General features: G+C 29.7%; 7 protein-coding genes and 3 long non-coding RNA genes across 13 annotated transcripts; 6 read left to right on the top strand and 4 right to left on the bottom strand.

Annotated features, from left to right (window-relative positions):
* The first annotated feature begins 60 nt into the window (after window positions 1-60).
* Window positions 61-507, top strand: LOC143195600 (uncharacterized). The gene is made up of 2 exons (XR_013005563.1): window positions 61-194; window positions 342-507. It is a non-coding gene; the product is annotated as an uncharacterized LOC143195600 (long non-coding RNA).
* A 154-nt stretch (window positions 508-661) lies between these two features.
* On the bottom strand, window positions 662-2,343 carry MRG15 (mortality factor 4-like). 2 transcript variants are annotated; one of them, XR_013005553.1, is made up of 6 exons: window positions 2,187-2,343; window positions 2,011-2,128; window positions 1,654-1,934; window positions 1,200-1,596; window positions 894-1,148; window positions 662-794 (listed from the first exon to the last, which is right to left on the bottom strand). XR_013005553.1 is itself a non-coding variant. In XM_076402851.1 (5 exons), exons 1-5 carry the CDS (start codon window positions 2,212-2,214, stop codon window positions 983-985), a joined length of 990 nt encoding a protein of 329 aa, XP_076258966.1. In that variant the 5' UTR covers window positions 2,215-2,343; the 3' UTR covers window positions 796-982. The 2 variants fall into 2 exon arrangements, 1 of the variants encoding a protein (XP_076258966.1); XM_076402851.1 differs by lacking the exon at window positions 662-794 and having other exon boundaries at window positions 796-1,148.
* A 30-nt stretch (window positions 2,344-2,373) lies between these two features.
* Sod1 (Superoxide dismutase 1) lies at window positions 2,374-3,226 on the top strand. The gene is made up of 2 exons (XM_076402864.1): window positions 2,374-2,574; window positions 2,633-3,226. The coding sequence occupies exons 1-2, from the start codon at window positions 2,512-2,514 to the stop codon at window positions 3,026-3,028; spliced, it is 459 nt and encodes a 152-aa protein (XP_076258979.1). The 5' UTR covers window positions 2,374-2,511; the 3' UTR covers window positions 3,029-3,226.
* A 466-nt stretch (window positions 3,227-3,692) lies between these two features.
* On the bottom strand, window positions 3,693-6,375 carry LOC143195575 (uncharacterized). Its single transcript, XM_076402848.1, has 6 exons — window positions 5,977-6,375; window positions 5,710-5,883; window positions 5,501-5,655; window positions 5,332-5,448; window positions 4,883-5,281; window positions 3,693-4,652 (listed from the first exon to the last, which is right to left on the bottom strand). The coding sequence occupies exons 1-6, from the start codon at window positions 6,005-6,007 to the stop codon at window positions 4,428-4,430; spliced, it is 1,101 nt and encodes a 366-aa protein (XP_076258963.1). The 5' UTR covers window positions 6,008-6,375; the 3' UTR covers window positions 3,693-4,427.
* Window positions 6,376-6,847: 472 nt separating this feature from the next.
* On the top strand, window positions 6,848-8,023 carry LOC143195599 (uncharacterized). The gene is made up of 2 exons (XR_013005562.1): window positions 6,848-6,936; window positions 6,996-8,023. It is a non-coding gene; the product is annotated as an uncharacterized LOC143195599 (long non-coding RNA).
* Window positions 8,024-8,263: 240 nt separating this feature from the next.
* Window positions 8,264-9,767, top strand: eIF4EHP (eukaryotic translation initiation factor 4E homologous protein). The gene is made up of 6 exons (XM_076402855.1): window positions 8,264-8,453; window positions 8,751-8,902; window positions 8,955-9,139; window positions 9,193-9,270; window positions 9,324-9,511; window positions 9,571-9,767. The coding sequence occupies exons 1-6, from the start codon at window positions 8,404-8,406 to the stop codon at window positions 9,602-9,604; spliced, it is 687 nt and encodes a 228-aa protein (XP_076258970.1). The 5' UTR covers window positions 8,264-8,403; the 3' UTR covers window positions 9,605-9,767.
* LOC143195591 (uncharacterized) lies at window positions 9,747-10,409 on the bottom strand. The gene is made up of 2 exons (XM_076402865.1): window positions 10,223-10,409; window positions 9,747-10,165 (listed from the first exon to the last, which is right to left on the bottom strand). Exons 1-2 carry the CDS (start codon window positions 10,264-10,266, stop codon window positions 9,829-9,831), a joined length of 381 nt encoding a protein of 126 aa, XP_076258980.1. The 5' UTR covers window positions 10,267-10,409; the 3' UTR covers window positions 9,747-9,828.
* A 419-nt stretch (window positions 10,410-10,828) lies between these two features.
* LOC143195596 (uncharacterized) lies at window positions 10,829-11,328 on the top strand. Its single transcript, XR_013005558.1, has 3 exons — window positions 10,829-10,955; window positions 11,018-11,097; window positions 11,225-11,328. It is a non-coding gene; the product is annotated as an uncharacterized LOC143195596 (long non-coding RNA).
* Window positions 11,329-12,027: 699 nt separating this feature from the next.
* On the bottom strand, window positions 12,028-14,013 carry Tango4 (Transport and Golgi organization 4). 3 transcript variants are annotated; one of them, XM_076402846.1, is made up of 7 exons: window positions 13,891-14,013; window positions 13,650-13,828; window positions 13,240-13,594; window positions 12,976-13,161; window positions 12,774-12,918; window positions 12,367-12,714; window positions 12,028-12,304 (listed from the first exon to the last, which is right to left on the bottom strand). In XM_076402846.1, the coding sequence occupies exons 2-7, from the start codon at window positions 13,760-13,762 to the stop codon at window positions 12,090-12,092; spliced, it is 1,362 nt and encodes a 453-aa protein (XP_076258961.1). In that variant the 5' UTR covers window positions 13,763-13,828; window positions 13,891-14,013; the 3' UTR covers window positions 12,028-12,089. The 3 variants fall into 3 exon arrangements, with proteins under 3 accessions (XP_076258961.1, XP_076258960.1, XP_076258959.1); XM_076402845.1 differs by having other exon boundaries at window positions 13,650-13,837; window positions 13,891-13,975; XM_076402844.1 differs by lacking the exon at window positions 13,891-14,013 and having other exon boundaries at window positions 13,650-13,884.
* Window positions 14,014-17,411: 3,398 nt separating this feature from the next.
* Window positions 17,412-20,187, top strand: LOC143195574 (proliferation-associated protein 2G4). The gene is made up of 8 exons (XM_076402847.1): window positions 17,412-17,569; window positions 17,951-18,185; window positions 18,360-18,442; window positions 18,641-18,840; window positions 18,902-19,093; window positions 19,153-19,285; window positions 19,346-19,411; window positions 19,472-20,187. Exons 1-8 carry the CDS (start codon window positions 17,482-17,484, stop codon window positions 19,639-19,641), a joined length of 1,167 nt encoding a protein of 388 aa, XP_076258962.1. The 5' UTR covers window positions 17,412-17,481; the 3' UTR covers window positions 19,642-20,187.
* Window positions 20,188-20,366: the final 179 nt, after the last annotated feature.

The following is a 20,366-nucleotide window of genomic DNA, read 5'->3' as shown; positions in this document are numbered from 1 at the left end:
AGGTTCTCAAAATATGTTTTTTTTGTTTTGTTACGTCAACATATAAGCAAAACAAGTGTAGGATAAATACACATAGAGTAATATATCTTTATGTAAATATATACATCAGTATATATTATAACAAAAGTTAAAATTACTTATTTACACGACACAAGTTCATATGGTTCGTTTCAATCTGACGTTTTTGAGATTCGGTAACGTAATTTGATATTTTAGAGAGAAATCCTGGATAACTTTGTTTTGGCCTCGTTTAATTACTGGTCGATTTGATGTTTTAATCCAATCCAATAAATCAAAAAAGGCTTTGTAATTGATTAATAAATCAATCATTTTGATTTCAGGTCAAGCTGGGAGTATACTTCGACTAACTAGTACATTTCTTTGGTTTTAGACTAATCTGCTCCTTTGTTTAACATGATGTATAATATTTTAAATTAAACAAACTGTTTTGTGTTATTGCAAGAGCAGGAACTTATATCATTAAACTATGACTAAATTTGGAAGAAATATTAATTTTCGTTTTTTTTTATTACAAAAACTTCTAGCCAACTAAATAAATTCATTTATTAAAATAACACTTAATATGAAAATATAAAAAGTATTCATAGTCACTAATTTCAAATTGTGATTGATATCAAATATATTATATGTTAAACAACTTATATTATTTAAAAGGGTTTTGCCTGTATTTAATAGATGAGATAATAAACACAGAAGCATTACAAAGTGGTTAATTGTCAGCTACTGCAAATCAATTGACATCTCTAACATTTCTGAGGTGTTAAAACAAAATGCTGAAACAATCTATATGTATATTTTTAAATTATTCAAAAATAAAATAAATAGAATACAAACTTAATAGCATGTTTGTAGGTTATTAATTATACAATTACCGATATGAATTATCAAACTTTTGTTCTGATTAATCGCTATCACTTGATAAAGTACTTTCTGACACCCCACTGCTGTCACTTTCCATGTATCATAGAGCTTTTCTATGATATTCAGGCGTGGCATTTCCATAATCTTGCAAACTAAACAGTTGTGCACTATTTTTAATAAGATATTTCAAAAAATCCTGGATGTTTTGTAACAAAATTTGAATGCTCCTTTCATCTAGAGGTGTATATGCCAACATCGAACCCAGTCTAAAATTATTAATTGTACAAAAAATACTTGAACATAAATTTAGTATTTACCTAACAAAGAGTCTTAGTAAATGAATAGCCCCATATATCTCTGACATTGGCTTATCAGAATATTCTTGAAGAATATCAGCATATTGTGGTCTTTCAAACTTATACAGCAACTGTGTACCCAGAGTTACGTTAAAATATTCTTTAATACCTCTAACTATCTCAATGGAAGCACTCTCTTTATTACTATTGTTTGATTTAATAGACTTCTTGTAAGTCAAATAATTGTCCAATATTTGATCCACTGTAACTTTAGCAGGTAGATTTACAAGCTTCCGTTGCCTTGTAATTAAGTCCCAATCATCAACAAGCCAAGGTTTTAGTTCATCTGGAGGTTTGATTCGAATTTCAACTTTACTTTGAAATTGCTCCTCAGATTCCACAGTTGAGTCAAGCTTTGCTAAAAAATTAAAACAACAAAAATCAAAAGATATTTAAAAGAATATTTAAATAATACCTCTCTTTTTTCTAGGAACATCTGAACTAGATTCCTGACCACTGGATGGAGTAGCAGCTTCTCTTTTGATGCTTTTCCCTCCCTTTGCTATATCTGATATGGGTGTACTAGCCCTAGAATCTGAGTCTTTAACTGAATCTGTTTTAGCTACTGCTGCTTTTTTAGCAGTTTTTTTTTGCTTGGCTGGTTGTGCAGCATGGGCCCTTTGTACCTCCTTTTGGCGGGCAACATTAGCCTCATTATATTTCAGAACCCTGCTTTCTGGAACCCACTCATCCCAACTAAAAGCAACACATAAATTTATGTATATTAAATATATTTCAAATTCAATATACAATTTATTTCAAATTTACTTACTTTTTATTCCAACCAGCATAATGAATAAAATATTTTACTTGTTTTTCTTTGGTTATAGTACATTTAAGGCATTTTGCTTCATAAATAAGTGGCCCATGAAAACACAGTACTTTCTCTCCTAAAAATCAATACATAGGCATTTATACAATTGAAACAACAATAAATTAACGGCATACCTTCTTGGAATTTAAATTTTGGTGCCATAATTAAAATATTCGGTTAACACTATGCATCCACAAAAACCTTTCATAAACTATATTGAAGTTGGAAATAATTCTTCTTAAGGCACCTTTCGATCATGGCGACATCTAATGATGCATTAATTAAAAAAGAAAATACTCGAAGAAGCCTTTTTCTCACAATTGACTTATCCTTGAGTGTTAATTGCACAACTTCAATATTATTTTTCCTATTTCATCGTTACAAGCGTTATTCCAGTACTGGCAGTCTAGCAGTATTTGCAAAGTCATAGGTTGTTCGAGAACAAATTAAAACGTCAAAATGGTTAAAGCTGTAGCTGTATTAAAGAGCGAAACTGTTAATGGAACAATTTTTTTTACACAGGTATTTGTTATAAGCAGTGCTTTATGTTTTGTTATTATTAATGAGTATACATATTTAGGAAGGAGATGGTGCAGTTCAGGTTAGCGGAGAATTAACCGGATTAAAACAGGGCCTTCACGGATTTCATATTCATGAATTTGGTGACAATACAAATGGCTGTATTTCAGCGGGGCCGCATTTCAATCCTCTTAAGAAAGATCATGGTGGTCCAACTGATGCTGAAAGGCACGTAGGGGATCTTGGAAATGTAGAAGCTGATGGAAATGGTGTTGCTAAAGTTTCCATCTCTGATAAACAAATTTCTTTAAATGGTGATAATAACATCATTGGTAGAACTATTGTTGTACATGCTGATCCAGATGATTTGGGCAAGGGTGGACATGAACTAAGCAAAACAACTGGTAATGCAGGTGGTCGATTGGCATGTGCAGTTATTGGACTTGCCCAAGCTTAAAAACAAACAATAGTTATTTCTACTTATTGTTGCCAATGATGATCATCATTGCATTAATATAATCTAGAGCTGGAAGGTTTATCAATATTTTCTTTGTAGAAACTAAATTTGTTGATTGTTTTTTTAATCCAAAGGTTACTTTTGAATATGGGACTGAGTAATGTAGGTTATATTAGAATAAAGAATGTTCTAGAATAAGATGTTTTTTATTCTATTACAAAACAAACCACTATTTATGATTCTTTAAATTTATTATGTAAGTTAACCAAGCCTTTTGTTCTCAAATATATAAAATTTTGTACTAAAGTAACCAAAAAAAAGAACTTTATTTTCAATTAAACATACTTTGGATTGGTACTAGAATACTGTTTACACCTTCTTACATGTTACCTTAAAAATGGCCCAAGGTCAAACATTTTAAATTAGTGAGCTTTTAATTTAATCCAAAAAAAAAACGACTGGAAATATGAAAACTAGTTAAATAAAATACTGTGGTTTTAGCGGTTGCAACTTAACGGAAATAGTATGCAATTACCACACAAATTTAATAAAATAAAATTGAAGAATACTATTAACAGGGCACTTTGTACTTATACTATTATAAATAAAACATTACAAAACAGTGATAAGGATACTGGTATCTGGTATAAAATAAACACTTGAATCGGAATCATACTTTTTTCTTATAATATACGGAAATATTTTTCAACAATTCACAATATCAATATTTTCTTCTTGGAAGATAAACTTAATTGAGCAAGGTTTAATTCAGAATAAATATCTCTGATATCCATAAAGCTTTTAACTATATCATAATACAACATAAAAATATAAAAAAAACAAAAATCACAATTTTATATTTGATTGAAATGCACATGAGTTCGTTTTGTTTAAGTACATCATAAAATTGTTAGTAGTCTTTAATTTCATTGGCTATTTCCTCTGTAATTGACTTTAACATTAAAGAGAAAACTGATAAATTTCCATCCTATAAGACACATTTAATGCACATAGTATACATACAAGACAATTTCTTTTCAAAACTTTGTATTGTAATGTGTAATTCTCTTTCTTAACATAAAGATTGAAACATCGTAAGATGTAAAGAAATCATCTTGCATCAAGTGGTCCTTAAATAACAATTTACATATTAACATTAAGTACCATCAAGTTAAAATATTTAGTGACTTGCTCTAAATCTAAGTCTTAAACCATTAATAAATATATTTGGAGCTATTCTTGGAAACCATTTCAAATAAAATAAATCTATGACATACACAGAAAATAAGCAACAAGCTGATACAATAAAAACAAAAGCATATAAGAAAATTTAACATTAATAGATACAATATCAAGGCGGATCTGTAAGAATTCAATATGTATGGCCTGAAACAATATTTTAAACAGCTAAAGAGGGGGGAAATACTTTCATTTTCACATAATCATTAATAATTTCTTTTATTTTGTCGATAGTTGGTTTTGGGACCTTTAGTTGAAAGCCAAGGTTTTTCAGCTTTTCACCATTTAAATGAAGATTTTTACTTTGCAGTAAAATAGAATCCATATGTGGTGATAGAGGGGTGTTCTCAATATTATCGCGACGGCAAGCTTCGGCCCATGGAATCTAAAGAATATAATAAGTAATAAAGTATATATATACAAAAAATCTATCTCTAGATTATTTTTAAAATTAGTTTGAAAAGTTTAGTTTGAAAATAGAAAAATCACAATAAGATACACTCACATATCAGAAGAAGATTATCAAACAAGAAAAACTATTTACAGAATTGTTTGCAATGATATAAAAATTAATAAATTCACTATGAAAGCAATATAAAACCCAAAGTATATTACCAAATGTCGATCATTTATTTCTTCAACTGCTTCATCAATATCCACACATGCTGAAATTATGGTACCATAGTAATCTACATGGATTTTGAAAATATCTGCTAATAAATTAGAAATGGATCCCTGAGTTGTTTTTGCATCATCTACTACATTATAAATTTCCCCCAGTGAATTATCCATTTTGCTTAAAAAAATAATAGCTTGACAAACATCTTCAACATGAACTGTATTTACTCTTAATTTTTCATTCCACAATAACGTCATTGTTTTTTTCAACTCTCCATATATTGCAGCTCCTAGTATCCGGGGCATTAAGTTGATTTTATCTCCAATGCCATAAACAATTGGCAGTCTCAAAATTGTATATTTTAGATTTGGTATTTCAGCTATTTCCTTTTCTACCTAAAATTTGCAATAAAAAATTATAATTAAAAAACTATGGTATCAACAACCTCTGCTTTCCAAATTCCCATAAAGCCCCAGGGCTCAATCTCATCACTTTCTTTATGGGCGAGTTTTTCGCAAGAGTACATATTTCCTGAGGATAATTCTATGTATCTACCTACATTCTTAAACAAACAAACATTTAGGATTACAATTTCAAAAATGTTGAATAGATACCTGTAAGGCAGCTTGTTTAGCACAGTTTAAACTTAGTTTCAAAATACCCTCTTTATAAACTGGGTCTGTTTGACCAAGTCTAGTTTCGGCTGCACAATTGATTACCAAATCCCAATTAGAGCCATCAGATAAACTAAATGCATTTTTGCAGGATTCTATGAAATAATATAACTTTAGTATATCGAAATATAAAACTATTATCTTTATACCAGAATTGATCAAATTAGCACTTTTGAATTCCACTAAACTAGTTTCAAAATATCTTGAATGTTCTTCATTTAACCAAGCTACTTGTGGTGGGACTTTATCAGCAACTCTAATGGCTTCAACCAAATCATTACTTATAAGATACGCTACTAGATTTCTGCCAATGAAACCACAACCTAAATTAAATAGTAAAAAAATATATAAAAACAATCTCTAGATAATATTCAAAATTAGTTTAAAAAATGTAAAAATTAAAACAAGATACTCACCACCGAGTATCAATACTCTTAATTTTGCCATCTTATAGTGTAGTAACAATTATCGCTTTACAGCTTTACCATACAATCACTTATCACAAATAGCCGGTAATATGAATCACAGGAAATGGCAAGGAGCAAAAGAACATAAAAAATTAATTAAAAAACAAAATCTAGAAGACTAAAGGCATAGAGATTTAACTTTAGAGGAAATGTTTCGCGACGTCCAACGTCTAGATGTCACTACTTTCAATGTTTTAATCACTGTGCTCGAGTCGCGATGGGTCCTGATTGGTTCACTTCGTCTTTATAGCCCCTATATTGATTATTTTAGCGTTGGCAACTATCGACTATTTAGTAATTAATTACTTTTTACTATCGACTGTTTCAGTCACGATTCTTGGTTCGACTGATTCTACTTACCTTGTTTATTTCCTCCTGGTTAAATATTTGACATCAAATTCCGCACCTTCTAGCTGAAGTCAGTTTTAAACCTCTACATAGGGATGGCAATACATATCGATAGCTATACCTTTATTATTAAGGGGTATCGATCACATGTAAAAGTGGTAAAGTTAAACATAGTTATTGAAAACCAGGGATTTTCCGAGGGAAGTCCCTTACTTCTCTTTATGAAACTTCTCTCGTCTGGTGATCAATTGAATTTTGCTCTAAAATCTGGAATTGAATCTAGACTCCACGAAAGGAACTATAGAACTTTGTTTTAAAATTCTCCTGATTTTGATGTAAATTTTACTCGGAAAAGTAGGATCAGAGTGAACACATGTGGGCATCCTTAAATCTAAGTATCTACATTTTTTAAAGAATACATAAGTCAATATCGGGATATCTTCAAAAATACCGATATATCGAAAGTTTCTTAGCGGTCGACATCCTTACGTTCAGTGTTTTTCCTATGATGACTGGGAAATTACAACATAAAAAAAATTTAGAAAAGAAGAAGGAAATTTAGTAATATGTGGATACCATATAAATGAAATAGTAATCAAGAGTAATATTTCTGTTTATAGAACATAGAATCTTAACGAAAAATTAAGGCAATGACGAAAATATCCCGCCAAGAAGTTTATGACAATATACAAGATGTTAAATCGTTTGCGAAGACGATGTTAAAATCACAAATATTTGTTGGAACCTTTCAAGAAAAGCGTTTTGTTGTTTCTTTAGAGTCATACAGAGACGTTGTGAAAATCGATAGTAATGAAAAGGAGTTTATCAGAAATCTCAATGAAGTTCGAAAGAAAATTAAAAATAACATTCCGTTTAATGACTCCAACCCATTTGAACATAGATGGATAGGTATAACTACACCTAATATTATAGGAGCACCTGAGGGATATAATTTATTGGTAAACTTACCTATTAATGTATTTGGCAAATACTGGTTTAAAGTTAAAACAGTGGAGTTTACGCATAATGAGGTAAGGCTAAAGCTTGATGTAATTAGGCCTTTTGGAGCTGAAATGTCTACCATACCAGACCAAATTTCTCAAGATTTTAATATTAAGGAGGTTACTCAGGACTCAATTCAACATATAAAAAGCAATATAATACTCTTTTATAGATATCTGACTTTTGAAAATTTAAGAAAATCTACCATATTTATTCTTGTATTAATTAGTACAATATGTGCAGGAGCTTTTAACATTATCCATTATCTAATGGATTATTTTTTAAAATTAATGAGAGAAGTCTCCTTTTTTGTAAAAGTGTCTACTCCAATAATTATTTCATTTATAAATCTATTGGGTAGATCTATAAATGGCTTATATCAGCTTATATCACTATTATTTCACGGTAGACCTAAACCATCTCCCGTATATACTACCTATTACACTATAAGTCCTGTATATGATCCAATTGAAAATTATCCAAGAAATGTCAGAACATTAGGACCATCCCCAAACATTAGATGTATTGAACAATAGCTTTGCTATAATTGATATTAGACTCATGATGTCTACGTTTAAGTTGTTAATAGTATAGGACCAACTACATGTTATAGATTTCAAAGTTGTAATAAATACTTTTTTTACTATTTATTGCTGTTTTTCTTAATATCAGACGATCCCATCTACATAGTGACTAACAAAATGTCAGTTGTTATTGTCATGATTACGAAAGGTAGTACGTAAGCCATTTGAACTACTGTTGTTTATATAAATAAGAATTATCTCTATTATTCTTCATTAATTCGAAAGTCGATTAATAAACAAAAGTAAATCCCATTTTAACGCTATTGAAAAAATTATTTAAATTTGATCGCTAGAGACCTTTAAAAGTATTCGGTTCCCTAACCATACACAGGAGAAACGTGAACGTGCTCAAGGTCATAGTTACTACACAAGGAAATTGTTTAAAATAAATTAATTTCGCAAAGAAATTTAAATTAAGCACAGGCTGTGATATAAGTATTTTATGGTATTTAATTTAAATAATACCTTCAATATGTCCAATAAGTATGAAACGTAAGTTAACACACTAAATTCATAAGCTTTGTTTATGTTTGAAATGTGTATTCACTAATGAAAATAGTCAACAATAATATCTACTATTTTGTATTTTTATTAATATTTATAATGGATTTATTCGCTACTTTATAGCGTTTCATAAATAACACTATTATTTATATTTTCTGAATAATTGTATCCAAATGTGATCTAATACCTTATGAAGTTGGGGTATTCTAAATATAACAAATGATGACATCATATGTTTTACATGCTGAACATCCCAGCTATTATGCTATAGTATTTTCTTTGTAGTTTAAAATACCACCATGAGGAAAGTTCAGATAATGAAGATGACATTGGTCCCAACATTACTGATTTAGGACCGGTGGATTACCCTCTTGGGGAACATAGACTGCAGCATGCATACTGCCTTTGGTTTTCTAAAAGGCCGTCACAAGTCCAAGGTTTATTTAATATTCATAGACAGAGTTATATATTTTATACTATCTTTTATAGGTTCTCAAAATTATAGCCAGGCATTAAAATTAATAGGTCAAGTAGGAACTGTAGAACAGTGGTGGGCTCTATATTCTCACATAATCAGGCTAAATGATATACCAGCTCATAGAGATCTACACCTGTTTAAAAAAGGTATAAAACCAATGTGGGAGGATGTGGCAAATAAAAAAGGAGGGAAATGGGTATGTTTGTATAGGTCCTAGAGAGATACCAGAATTTATTTTCTTGATTTTAGGTAATAAGACTTAAAAAGGAACAAGCTGGTAGAGCTTGGGAAAATTTATGCATGGCAATGCTTGGTGAGCAATTTATGGTAAACTGAAAAAATATTTTTGAATTTTAAAAATTATGTACCTCATTTTCTAGGCTGGTAATGAAATATGTGGTGTAGTAGTATCTACTCGTTACCAAGAATATTTATTAAGTGTTTGGCATCGAAATGCTGGAAATCATGCAATGATCGCTCGTATTAGAGATGCTTTAAAAAGGCTGCTACATATACCACCAAATGTTACAATGGAGTATAAAGTTCACAATGACTGTCTGAAATTTGGGTAATAATTGACATTAGACTAACAATAATTAATAATATAAATATATATCTTCTTTTTAGAGCTGCAAAGCAAAATAATGTACTAAAAAGTTGACTTGCCATTACAACCTCAAACTAAAGCCCACATTATCACTCCATTGGTTTTTAAGATATTTATTTCTGAACATTATGACAATTAAGTGTAAAACAACACACAGGACTTTTTTTGTTGAATACAAGGCAAAAATATAAATATATTTGTTAAAATGTTTCAGAAATGGTTTTTTATTTATTATCTTAATACATTGAAAATAAAATATTGAAGTATATATCTATATATTATGATGAATCTGATGATGTCTCTGTATCACTATCATCTTCATCGCTAGAACTACTACTACTGCTTGTACTATTATCACCACTACTAGAAGTTGAACTACTGGAACTACTATTTTTTCTGCTTCTCTTGTTATTGTGCTTTACAGATTTTTCTTTTCTTTTATAGTTTAATAAATCTGAGGATTGTTCTTGTATCGTTTTTAGGCGTTTCTTCAATATTTGGGTTCTTGAAGATCTGTGTAAATATTTTCTCTTGCCTTTGCATTCGTAAGACCAGTGTCCATATTCTAAACATTTTTGGCACCGCACACCTTGAGGTGGGCAAGTTAGTTGCTTCCTAAAACAAACATCAGTTTCAGCAAAAATGGGAAAACGTGCAATGTGCGTTACGTACTTTTTACCGTAGAATGTTGAAGAATTACTAGTTCCTACAGTCATGTCTTCACATATATTATTAATCAAATACTAATACCACAGAGAACTCACTAACACGAAATTGTAATTGACCTGTCAAAAGTTCAAATTCGAAACAGTTAATGTAGGGTTAGAATTGTTTCCTAATATAAGATCTGTTTTTTCTTGTTGTAATCCTCAAATATATAATACCACGGATTTTTATATAATATTAATAATAACAGTTTTATATGTAAATATGACATATAATTGAATATATTTTGATACAAATTTACTTTAAAAGCATATGGAAACATTTAAATAGAATACTCAATGTTGGTGACACTGGCAAACAGGGCCGAATTTATCATTTATAAAATTATATTTTTCAAAATGTTTCCTAATAAGTTAAAATAATTTTAGATCAATGAACTTTTAATATTGTAATGATATTCAAATGTTAAGTTTTGTTTCCTGCAGTATTTATGCATGAATTAAAAAATTATCGTATATTGTCTTAGTTTATTAGAATACAGAAACTTTTTAACTGTTTATTAATAAAGTAATACATCCCTGGATACCTTTTTAAAAAATGGGAAATTGATATGAAAATTAAAAAAATATTTAAATTGACTGAATATCTTGTGCCTGGGTTATATAGTTCAATCATTTATTGAAGTTTATATTATATTTTATGCCTTATACGTTTTGAATATAATTTTGTGAATAACAAGGTTTCTTCTTTGATTATTATAATTATATTGATTAGTTAATAAGCAATTGTCTACTTTTATAGGAAACATGTTTTTGACGTATAACGTGACTATAAAATAATTACAGTGAACACTTTCATCGAAAGGAAATTTTCTTTCATAGGTAACGTTTAACGACTTAACATTAACGCTTCTTGAGTTTATAAAATACTTCATAATGACGGTAGTGAGAAATTTAATTAGTTTGGTAACTTATTGTTTTCTATTTTTTTACTTTATATATTCGTTAGTTCAATCATCTCGATTAAAATATACTCTAGACCCTACTTCCGTTCCCAATGAATTTAGAGTACTATCAAAATTTGGAATTTTCTTTTTTACTTTATGGACATTTGTAAGTATATATAAAATATTACTTTTAGTGTTAATATTTCCAGTATATTTTAGACTTTACAAATAGTTTTTATGTTTATTGCTATAGCAGATGAGTGTTGTAAGTTATTAAATATCCAATCTAGACAAAAAAAACTAGAAAAAATTAGACAGCAATTGTTTCTTTCTTTAATGCTTCCATGCTCTCTTATTGTTATGTCAATATTTTGGATAGTATTCCACATAGATCGAGAACTTATATATCCAAAAATAATTGGTATGACTTTCACATTAATCATACAAATATTTTAGCTTATTTTTATTTCAGATACATTTCACCCTCGATGGCTAAATCACACATTACACACTGCTATTGGACTTCCACTACTATTAGAAATTGTTTCCCATAAAATAGACAGAACTATTTCTTATAAAGCTTCCAGACAATACGCACTGATATTTCTAACTGGCTATTTATTAGTCTATCAGGTGCTGTATGTATTCCTGTACCTCTCTAATATATTAGTCTTGTTAATTATATTTCGATTTATAGGTATTTCTCATTATATTTACTGCAAGGGATTTGGCTATATCCAATATATAAATTAATGTCTTGGCCAGAACGGTTTGTGTTCTCCTTATTTAACTATGGTCTTGGAGTTGGCTTCCAGCAAATTGGATTTTTATTATTACAACCCAAAATTGAAGAGAAGGCTGAGCGTAAAATTAAATAATTTGTGTATTATTATAATAATCAAATTTGTAAAGTAATACAGAAACATATCAGAATTTTCTTCTTTTTAGAATATCCGGTTTCCAGTTAATAGGGTGAGTTTCTTCTGTTGCAGTATCATCTTCTTTATATATTTTTATAGTTTTATCAGCTTCTGTGGTTATTAGTCTAGAGCCAGAATTATCAAATGTCATTGAAAAAATTCCAGCTTCACTATCCATAGACCCTGGTTGAACAGGAGCCTGTAGTCTTTGGAAATTATAACCTACATAATAATGTTATCATTCTTGAACAGATCCCAGATTAATAAAAATATAAACTCTATACCTGTTCGCCAATCCCAGAAATGTAATGTACCATTATCTCCACCAGAAACCAAAACACTCTCTGCATTAACAGCTAAACAGTTAATTATGGCATTATGACCTGATAAATTTTGGATAAACTTTCCATCTGGACATTTCCACTGCTTTATGTTGTCAGGTGATCCTGAAGCAAACATATTTAGCGTTGGATGAAATATAAGATCTCTAACACTTTTTTTATGATTTGTTAAAGTGCAAATTGATTTTCCTGCTGCAAGATCCCATAATCTTATGGTAGTATCATGAGAACCTGTTATAACTTGTGGTTCAGATGCCTGGGATATTACTTTAGCAACAGTATGTGTATGGCCTACAAATTCATAAATATTATGTAAGGCTAGCACTAGAATAATATATTATAGTAGATACCTGTTAATGTGTGGATGTTGGCTTTTGTTCTCATATCCCACACTCTCGCAGTTGAATCTCTGCCTGCTGTTAATAAAACATCTATGCTAGGATGCAATGCTAAAGAATATACAGCTGACAAATGCCCATGGTAATGGCGAATAACCTTTGGTGAAAAAATGAATTATTGAACGTGTTGACAAATAATTACATTTATAGTTACCTTATTATACTCTAAATCCCAACATTTTACTTGTCTATCTTCACCACAACTAAAAAGATAAGGATGTCTGGCACTTACTGCTAAGCCTCTAACGGTACTTACATGTCCAGTCAATGAAACTTTTAACTGACCAGAGGCTAAATCCCAAATTTTTATTATTCGATCAGCTGCACCTGTAGCAAACCACTAAAGAAAATATTGCAGGTTGTTTATAAAATAACAAAATTAAAGATAATTAAAAAATATGAACTAATAAGAACTAACTTCATTTCCTGGCTCAACTGCTACACATCTAACCCATCCTAAGTGACCAGCTATAACTCTGTATAATTTCCAAGGTGGATGCCACTTTGGTTTTGGCATAGAAGGTGATTTTTTAATAATATTTGCCAACTGGTTCTGTTGATTTTGTTGGGTCCTATTTGTTATTGTACTATCTGTATATGCAACAACGGCATTTTCGTTATTTTGGTTCAGTTCCTGATCTGCTGTGCCAGGTGGTGGTGGGTTTGGCCCAGCTTCTATTTCACGAAGGTTTTTCATAGCTTGCATTTTTTTTACGTCGTCAAATACCATCCCGTACGAATCACGAGCTTTTATTGATCGCCTAATTTTTTCCCTAAAATAATTTCATAAATATAGTGACAGTAATACAGTAGCACTAAAATATTTACGCATTTTCATCAACAGGAGGTAATAAGCCTTGATTAGCAAGAAACATATCATGAGATCGCTTAAGAGACCTAAAAACCAAAGTGTGAACGGAATGCCTTTGTACGTCTTCCATCGCTATTTATTCATAAAAAAATGTTACAAATTTTAAAAATTATTTAAAATCAAATGTTGACACTGCCTACATAACCTAAAACCATACAGAATTTGTTCTGTAAAAAATTACTAAAACATCATTCCTACCCAAGTTATCTTTTTTGATTGACAATTGGAAAATGAAATCCAGAAAGATCGTGATTGGTTTAACGTGAGCATGCGTATTTTGTTAAACAATAAAAGAATTTTTAAATTTCGGAGATGTAATATATTTTTGTATGTCATCTATGGTCATATAATAGACTTAATTCGGTCGCGAATCACGTACAGAAAATACACCGATACTTGCAAAATATGTTACACTTCTTGATGTTACACATATTATATAAGTTTCGATTTATATAAGTTTAGCTGTTGATATTCATCAAAATTTCAAAATGTATAGAAAATTTACTGTTGGGTATTATCGAAATATTTTACAATCGATATAATCGAAAAATTCGTTTACAATAATCGAAATATGATTTATATGTATTTTATTTTGGATATACATAAAATATATTTTATATATTTTGAATTAATATATCTGGAATAACTATTAAGAAAATGTGATACAATACTTAAATAGGTAAATACTGTAGCTAACCTAATATAAATACACATTTTTGCAATAAAATAATTTGGATATTTTATTGTACATTGCAATAATATATAAAATAATATATAGTCTTTAAAATAAAACAGTCAATGCAAATCAAATCCACATTGCCACGTTAACTTGAAGTTGCGGTTTACAACGTTTGCAGGTTTCTACGTGTAATTATTATCATTAATGTTTTGAAGAATTTCGTAGACATTTAACCATTTGATAATACAAATCTAATTTTTTATACTTATTCAGTTACATGTTCCGATTAACTAGACAACATTCTGTTTCATTTTAACTAGGACAAAATGAGAAGGAAAATTTTTTCTCAAGTTTAAAATGAACTTTACAAATCTTAAACTACACTTTGCATTATATTAACGTTATCTATGACGTGCGTTTGCTGTGTTATTGGAAACACTATATATAACTACTTTTTAAAAATATTTTGGTGTCTTCTTTTTACCAACTGGTATTTATCCATAGAGAAATGTTAAAGTAAATATTTTCACTGAGGGTTTATCGCGATCTTCACCATTAAGTCTACGGATTGGTAGTCACCAAGTCATCATCTTAAAGAATGTTATCATCCATTAAAAGCATTATCCAGCCTGACTGGAATTATTTTCCATATAGGATGTTGTACTATACTTTGTGGACAATTGCAATTATAAATATAAATTTACAACCATGCCTTAGCAGAATTCTGGGACTATCTATATATCTCTACTATATAATTATACCTACATTTAAAAGTGAATCTATTATAACTACAGAAACTATTTAGAGTTTTTTTTACTCTTATTCTATATTTACGTGAGCATGTGAGAGAAGAATTTCTTAGTAGAAAAATTAATTAGTAAATCTAGAAGTCATGATGTCAAAGCTTTTGGATACAAATATAATTTCAGCAAGTTTTAATTGGCTAATTAAATCTATTTGTATACATTATTTTTTATTTTATGATGCATTATTTTCTTTCAGTTTGTTTTTTATGTCCATTTTCAACACTATAGATTCATAGGCCTAGGATAAATTTTTGGGGCAATATTTCGCGGCGCCCAACATCTAGAAGTGGTTACTTTTAACTTACATTACTTGTTTTAATCGCTACGCTATGGGCTGCGACAGGATCTGATTGGGCCACTTCATTTCTATGCTGCGTTTATTGTTTATTTGTTTCTGGCGCTATTTTCAGGGTCTCTAACCTAAGGAACAATATGTTTAGATTTTTATAAAGTTTAAAGACCAATTTATTACTAATGAAGTATGCATAAATCGGTAATACAATAAGTAAAGTGAACTCTCGATCTAGGAAGTATTGTGTACTCGGATACACATAATAAGGAAATGCAGAATCGTTTTCGTTTGGAGAAGTATTTGGCTGTGTTTAAAAAATGGTTAATAATGTTAAAAATCTGAAACCGACTGCATTAGGTATCAAAGAAATGTATTATTATTACAGCGTGTTTTGTTGTTGTAAGTTTGGGTCAGTTTATTCATATTAATAGTTATATAAAATATGAAATATTTATTTTTTAATTTTAGAAATTAACCCACTTCCGAAAGAAGTTATGCAAACGGCGATATACTTTTATTGTTGGATCATTTATTTAATAGTTGCAATTCTACTAAAATAATAGCTACTGAATGCAAACATTTTAAGAGAGTTTTAACTGATTTTTAATACAGTAGGAATTTTGGTGCAAAGTGATTCACGACATAAATAGTGCTTAAATTTTATTGACCAAACAAATTTGTTAAAATGCCATCAATTAAAAATTTAGTAAAAACCTTGAGGGGGTTCATTTCATTAAAAAAAAGTGTAATTATCTGAATAAATATATTGACATATAAATTTTTTCAAAACTGTTTCACGGCAGAACAAATTAAAACATAAACATAACAAAAACTTTTAAACAAAAAGTGTTATAACATCTATAAAATTAATTGGTTTATGATTATGAATATATATGGTTGATTATGTATAATAATGTTATGTAACGAGGGGTGCATTACCAGGAGTTGAAAAATTGTAACTTGACTCTATGTCAATTCCTGATGTTCCTATACGAGTAAACGAGGCAAGGCAATACCTTATGGCCCGGACTCCAAAAAAAAATGGTTTATTATACTGTCGGTAGGCTTTTGTGCTATGTCTTATTTTATCCTGCGATATTACTCCGTCGATAACATATTTTTTTGTTTAATATCTTCAAAATAATGTAAATCTAAAACCTTTTAATTGTTACACTGCATAATAATCTTCCAGGCAGAATATTAAAAGGTACGTCAAATACTTTTGGATGAAACATGCAAACAGAATTTTAATAAGAAAAGACTCAGTTTGCTTTCAGTATACGATAAAATATTTTAAACAAAAAGACAGGACTCTAATAGATCATATTTAATTGATAGCACTAAACAAATATGTAAAAGGAAAAAGACACAAGAGATAATTTTGATATGTATCATATTTCTTTGTTTATTGAATCTATCAAAGAAATAATCAAATGTCATTACAGCAAAATGTACAGAATGTTAGAGACAGAAATGGTCTACTAGTATAGTTGGCTGTAGCTCAGAATCAGAGAAAATCAACAAAAACAGAAATATTGAGCAAACTAGCCAGCGACGCTATCTCTATAACTATTACATATACACAAGATAGAATGGCACCTTTCAGCAGGGACAGTGACAAAATACACATAGAAAAAATAGCTCCTGTCGGTGGTAAATAAATGCACTGTTTGTACAGGGCCTGTATCACAAAATTTAGAGAATGCTCTCTATGTTTTGTGACTTATACTGTTATTTTCCCTTTGCCATATAAAATTACTAAAGTCTCTATAATTATGACATGGCTCATAGAATAACCAGTAATTTATATTTGATGAATATTTATACACTGTTCACATATTAGATGTTGGGTCATAATCGATACGAGTCAAAATATCTCGGTTCTGAATTCTGAATGATATTCCATAAATATTACGAGAATCGATATATATCGATTATGTAATTCATATCGATACAACACCAAAGAAATTTCAATTGTCAAGAATGCTATAGTTTAGTTTTGCGGATCAAATATGGCGGATGAAAAAGATGTGGTGGAGAAAACAATCGCCGAAGATTTGGTGGTTACCAAATATAAAATGGCAGGAGAAATAGTAAACAGTGAGTTTGTTTAACATTTGTTAATCTGTCTACTCATTACCTATGTAGATATCAATTATTTCTTAGATATAAAGAAAGAGTAGCCGACGACCATATGGAGCATGTGTATAGCGGCCAATGTGCCATGCGGTTTAAAATGCATTCTATGGTATCTGTAACAACATTATAATAATAGACCTAATATAAATAAATATGTGTATTTTATTTGTAAAAAATTACTTTATTAGCTATTGCCTTGATACTATTTATCATAGTTACTTTTTCAAACTAGTTTTAGTGAAAGCAGGAAGTTATTTGCTCTTTCTTTGTTGTTAATGTGTGAAACTATCACAATTTTACTCAATGTGCGTCCTGAATTGAAAAATATGTTTTTGTTATTAGGAATACTAAAACAAGTAGTGGATAAATGCATACCAGAAGCATCTGTTAGAGCCATCTGTGAATTTGGTGATCAGTTGCTTCTTGAAGAGACAAATAAGGTGTTTAAAAAAGAAAAAGAGCTTAAAAAGGGTATTGCCTTTCCAACATGTATATCAGTGAACAACTGTATTTGTCACTTTTCACCTCTTCCTAGTGAACAAGATTATATTTTGAAAGCTGGAGATGTAGCAAAAGTGTAAGTATTTATATAAGTTATTGAATATTTTATATATTGATGATGATATATTTAAAAACTCCAATTGATCCCTCTGATTATTTATGATCAGATAAGTGATATTTCTGATAGTTGAATGAACAAGTAAATTTATTAACAGTTAAAATAGAGGCTTTAATACATTATTGTTATTAGTGACTTGGGAGCTCACATTGATGGATTTATTGCTGTGGTGGCCCATACTATTGTTGTTGGTATTTCAGGCAAAAAAGTGACAGGTGAGCTATTTTTATTATAATGTTTTATTTATTATATTTATATTATATTAATTTTGTTAATAAAAAGTGATGATCTATTATTTTTCCAATTGATCCAACTGAAATATTGTGATTTATGTCTTCAGTCTGATATATTCATATATTTTCAACAACAGTACATTGTTTTAACATAAAATATTATTAGTCCATTGGTTTCAGGTAGAAAAGCAGATGCAATTTTGGCTGCCCATTATGCCTCCCAAGCTGCTCTGAGATTGTTAAAATCTGGTAATGAAACTTATGCAATAACTGATGCTGTGCAAAAAGTCTCAGAATCTTATAAATGCAAACCTGTTGAGGGTATGCTTAGTCATCAGCTTAAACAATTTAAAATTGATTGTGAGAAAACTATTATTCAGGTACTATAAATTATTGCAAAATCTTACTACGGCAAAATTGAGAGAGATATTTATTATTTAGAATCCTAATGATGCCCAAAAGAAAGAACATGAAAAGTTTGAACTGGATAAACATGAAGTATATGCAATGGATGTATTAATCAGCACAGGAGAAGGTGTGGGGAAGGAAACAGATACGCGAGTGTCAATTTATAAAAAAACTGATGAAACCTATCAATTAAAACTGAAGGCATCTAGGATGTTTTATACTGAGGTGAGATTATTTTAAACACTAATTATAATGAAATGATATTCATATATTTGTGGTTATAGGTTAAGACGAAATATGGTAGCATGCCATTCAATTTAAGGTATTTTGAAGATGAAACTAAAGCCAAGATGGGAGCAAATGAATGTGTTAAATATAAGCTGGTAGAACCATTTCAAGTACTTTATGAGAAGCCTTGTAAGCTTATATTATTCACAATTTAATGATTTCCAGTACTAATTAGATATTATTTTTTAGCTGAATTCGTTGCCCAATATAAATTCACCGTTTTATTAATGCCTAATGGGCCACACAGGATAACAGGTGATGTCCATTAACTATAAATTGGAAAAATGTATACCTAATCTATTTACATCAATGTAGGTTTGCCTTTTGAACCAGAGCTCTATGAATCTGAGAATTCAATTACTGATCCAGAACTGAAATCTCTATTAAACAGCTCAGCTAATCCAAAGGCTGCAAAAAAGAAGAAGAAGAAATCGGAAAATGCACCTCCTGAACCACAGAGAATGGAGGTGGAGGCCGCCGCCTGAAATTCCCATTAATATTTTCCTTTTCTACTGGCTTTTTTTCTAATGAATCACCACTTACTTAAATATGACTCTACTTTTTAATTCGATTAACTGGGTAACGTTTTATTTCTTGTGTATCTTTCAGTTATCAGCCTTCTTGTATTTTGAAAAAATAATAATTTTCTTTCAGTAATTCCGTCTAGCGTGCGATCTAATTGCTGCTCGAGGAATTCAACGAATTTTTCTAAAACGGCACTTCTATTGAGCATGAATGTTTCATACTTCCTTTTCAGATACTCAAAAACAACTTGCTTATTCCTTCTCGTTCATGCAGCCTTAACGTGTTACGTATATAGACTAAATTTCATTGAACAGTATTAAATCAGAAAAATTTGGATTACTCTTTAAGTATTTTTTTATGCAAGTTATTAATTCTCAAAAAAGTTAATTATTTCATGGTTCAATGAATGGTTAAGTGGAAAGATGTATGAAACATTAACAGTTTGTTAGGTACAAAATATCATCAAACCTAATGTAAATTTTAAAATAAAGTGTTTGCTATTTTAATAGATTTTTATTTGATGAATTATTTTATTTAATTTAGATTGTCAGTTGAACAAAAACAATACATTTGTTGTTACAAAAATTGTTTTCCAGTGTAATTTTCTAAATACTGATTACATTTCTAAAAGAATTTTGGGTTTGACAATTTTTATTCGCTATTGTTTATTTATAGGGCATTCTAT

This window comes from Rhynchophorus ferrugineus, unplaced genomic scaffold, assembly GCF_030347505.1.
Source record: "Rhynchophorus ferrugineus isolate W39M unplaced genomic scaffold, kcgeb_rfMv2 rfM4, whole genome shotgun sequence".
Lineage (NCBI taxonomy): Eukaryota > Metazoa > Arthropoda > Insecta > Coleoptera > Curculionidae > Rhynchophorus > Rhynchophorus ferrugineus.
This window is presented reverse-complemented; position numbering and strand designations above follow the sequence as displayed.

Bases quoted from the DNA above. Each gene is read 5' to 3' on its own strand.
- eIF4EHP (XM_076402855.1), top strand. From the start codon at position 8,404: ATGGTATTTAATTTAAATAATACCTTCAATATGTCCAATAAGTATGAA. The intron at 8,454-8,750 runs GTAAGTTAACAC...TTTTCTTTGTAG, and splicing joins ATGTCCAATAAGTATGAAAC to TTTAAAATACCACCATGAGG. The intron at 9,512-9,570 runs GTAATAATTGAC...TCTTCTTTTTAG, and splicing joins AATGACTGTCTGAAATTTGG to AGCTGCAAAGCAAAATAATG.
- LOC143195575 (XM_076402848.1), bottom strand. From the start codon at position 6,007: ATGGCAAAATTAAGAGTATTGATACTCGGTG. The intron at 5,884-5,976 runs GTGAGTATCTTG...TATTTAATTTAG, and splicing joins AAGAGTATTGATACTCGGTG to GTTGTGGTTTCATTGGCAGA. The intron at 4,653-4,882 runs GTAATATACTTT...TATATTCTTTAG, and splicing joins AAATAAATGATCGACATTTG to ATTCCATGGGCCGAAGCTTG.
- MRG15 (XM_076402851.1), bottom strand. From the start codon at position 2,214: ATGGCACCAAAATTTAAATTCCAAGAAG. The intron at 2,129-2,186 runs GTATGCCGTTAA...ATTGATTTTTAG, and splicing joins AAAATTTAAATTCCAAGAAG to GAGAGAAAGTACTGTGTTTT. The intron at 1,597-1,653 runs GTATTATTTAAA...TTAATTTTTTAG, and splicing joins TGTTCCTAGAAAAAAGAGAG to CAAAGCTTGACTCAACTGTG.
- LOC143195591 (XM_076402865.1), bottom strand. From the start codon at position 10,266: ATGACTGTAGGAACTAGTAATTCTTCAACATTCTACGGTAAAAA. The intron at 10,166-10,222 runs GTACGTAACGCA...TGTTTGTTTTAG, and splicing joins TCAACATTCTACGGTAAAAA to GAAGCAACTAACTTGCCCAC.
- Sod1 (XM_076402864.1), top strand. From the start codon at position 2,512: ATGGTTAAAGCTGTAGCTGTATTAAAGAGCGAAACTGTTAATGGAACA. The intron at 2,575-2,632 runs GTATTTGTTATA...ATACATATTTAG, and splicing joins GAACAATTTTTTTTACACAG to GAAGGAGATGGTGCAGTTCA.
- LOC143195574 (XM_076402847.1), top strand. From the start codon at position 17,482: ATGGCGGATGAAAAAGATGTGGTGGAGAAAACAATCGCCGAAGATTTG. The intron at 18,186-18,359 runs GTAAGTATTTAT...TATTGTTATTAG, and splicing joins GCTGGAGATGTAGCAAAAGT to TGACTTGGGAGCTCACATTG. The intron at 18,841-18,901 runs GTACTATAAATT...TTTATTATTTAG, and splicing joins GTGAGAAAACTATTATTCAG to AATCCTAATGATGCCCAAAA.
- Tango4 (XM_076402846.1), bottom strand. From the start codon at position 13,762: ATGGAAGACGTACAAAGGCATTCCGTTCACACTTTGGTTTTTAGGTCT. The intron at 13,595-13,649 runs GTAAATATTTTA...AAATTATTTTAG, and splicing joins CCTCCTGTTGATGAAAATGC to GGAAAAAATTAGGCGATCAA. The intron at 12,305-12,366 runs GTATAGAGTTTA...ATTATTATGTAG, and splicing joins TTTCTGGGATTGGCGAACAG to GTTATAATTTCCAAAGACTA.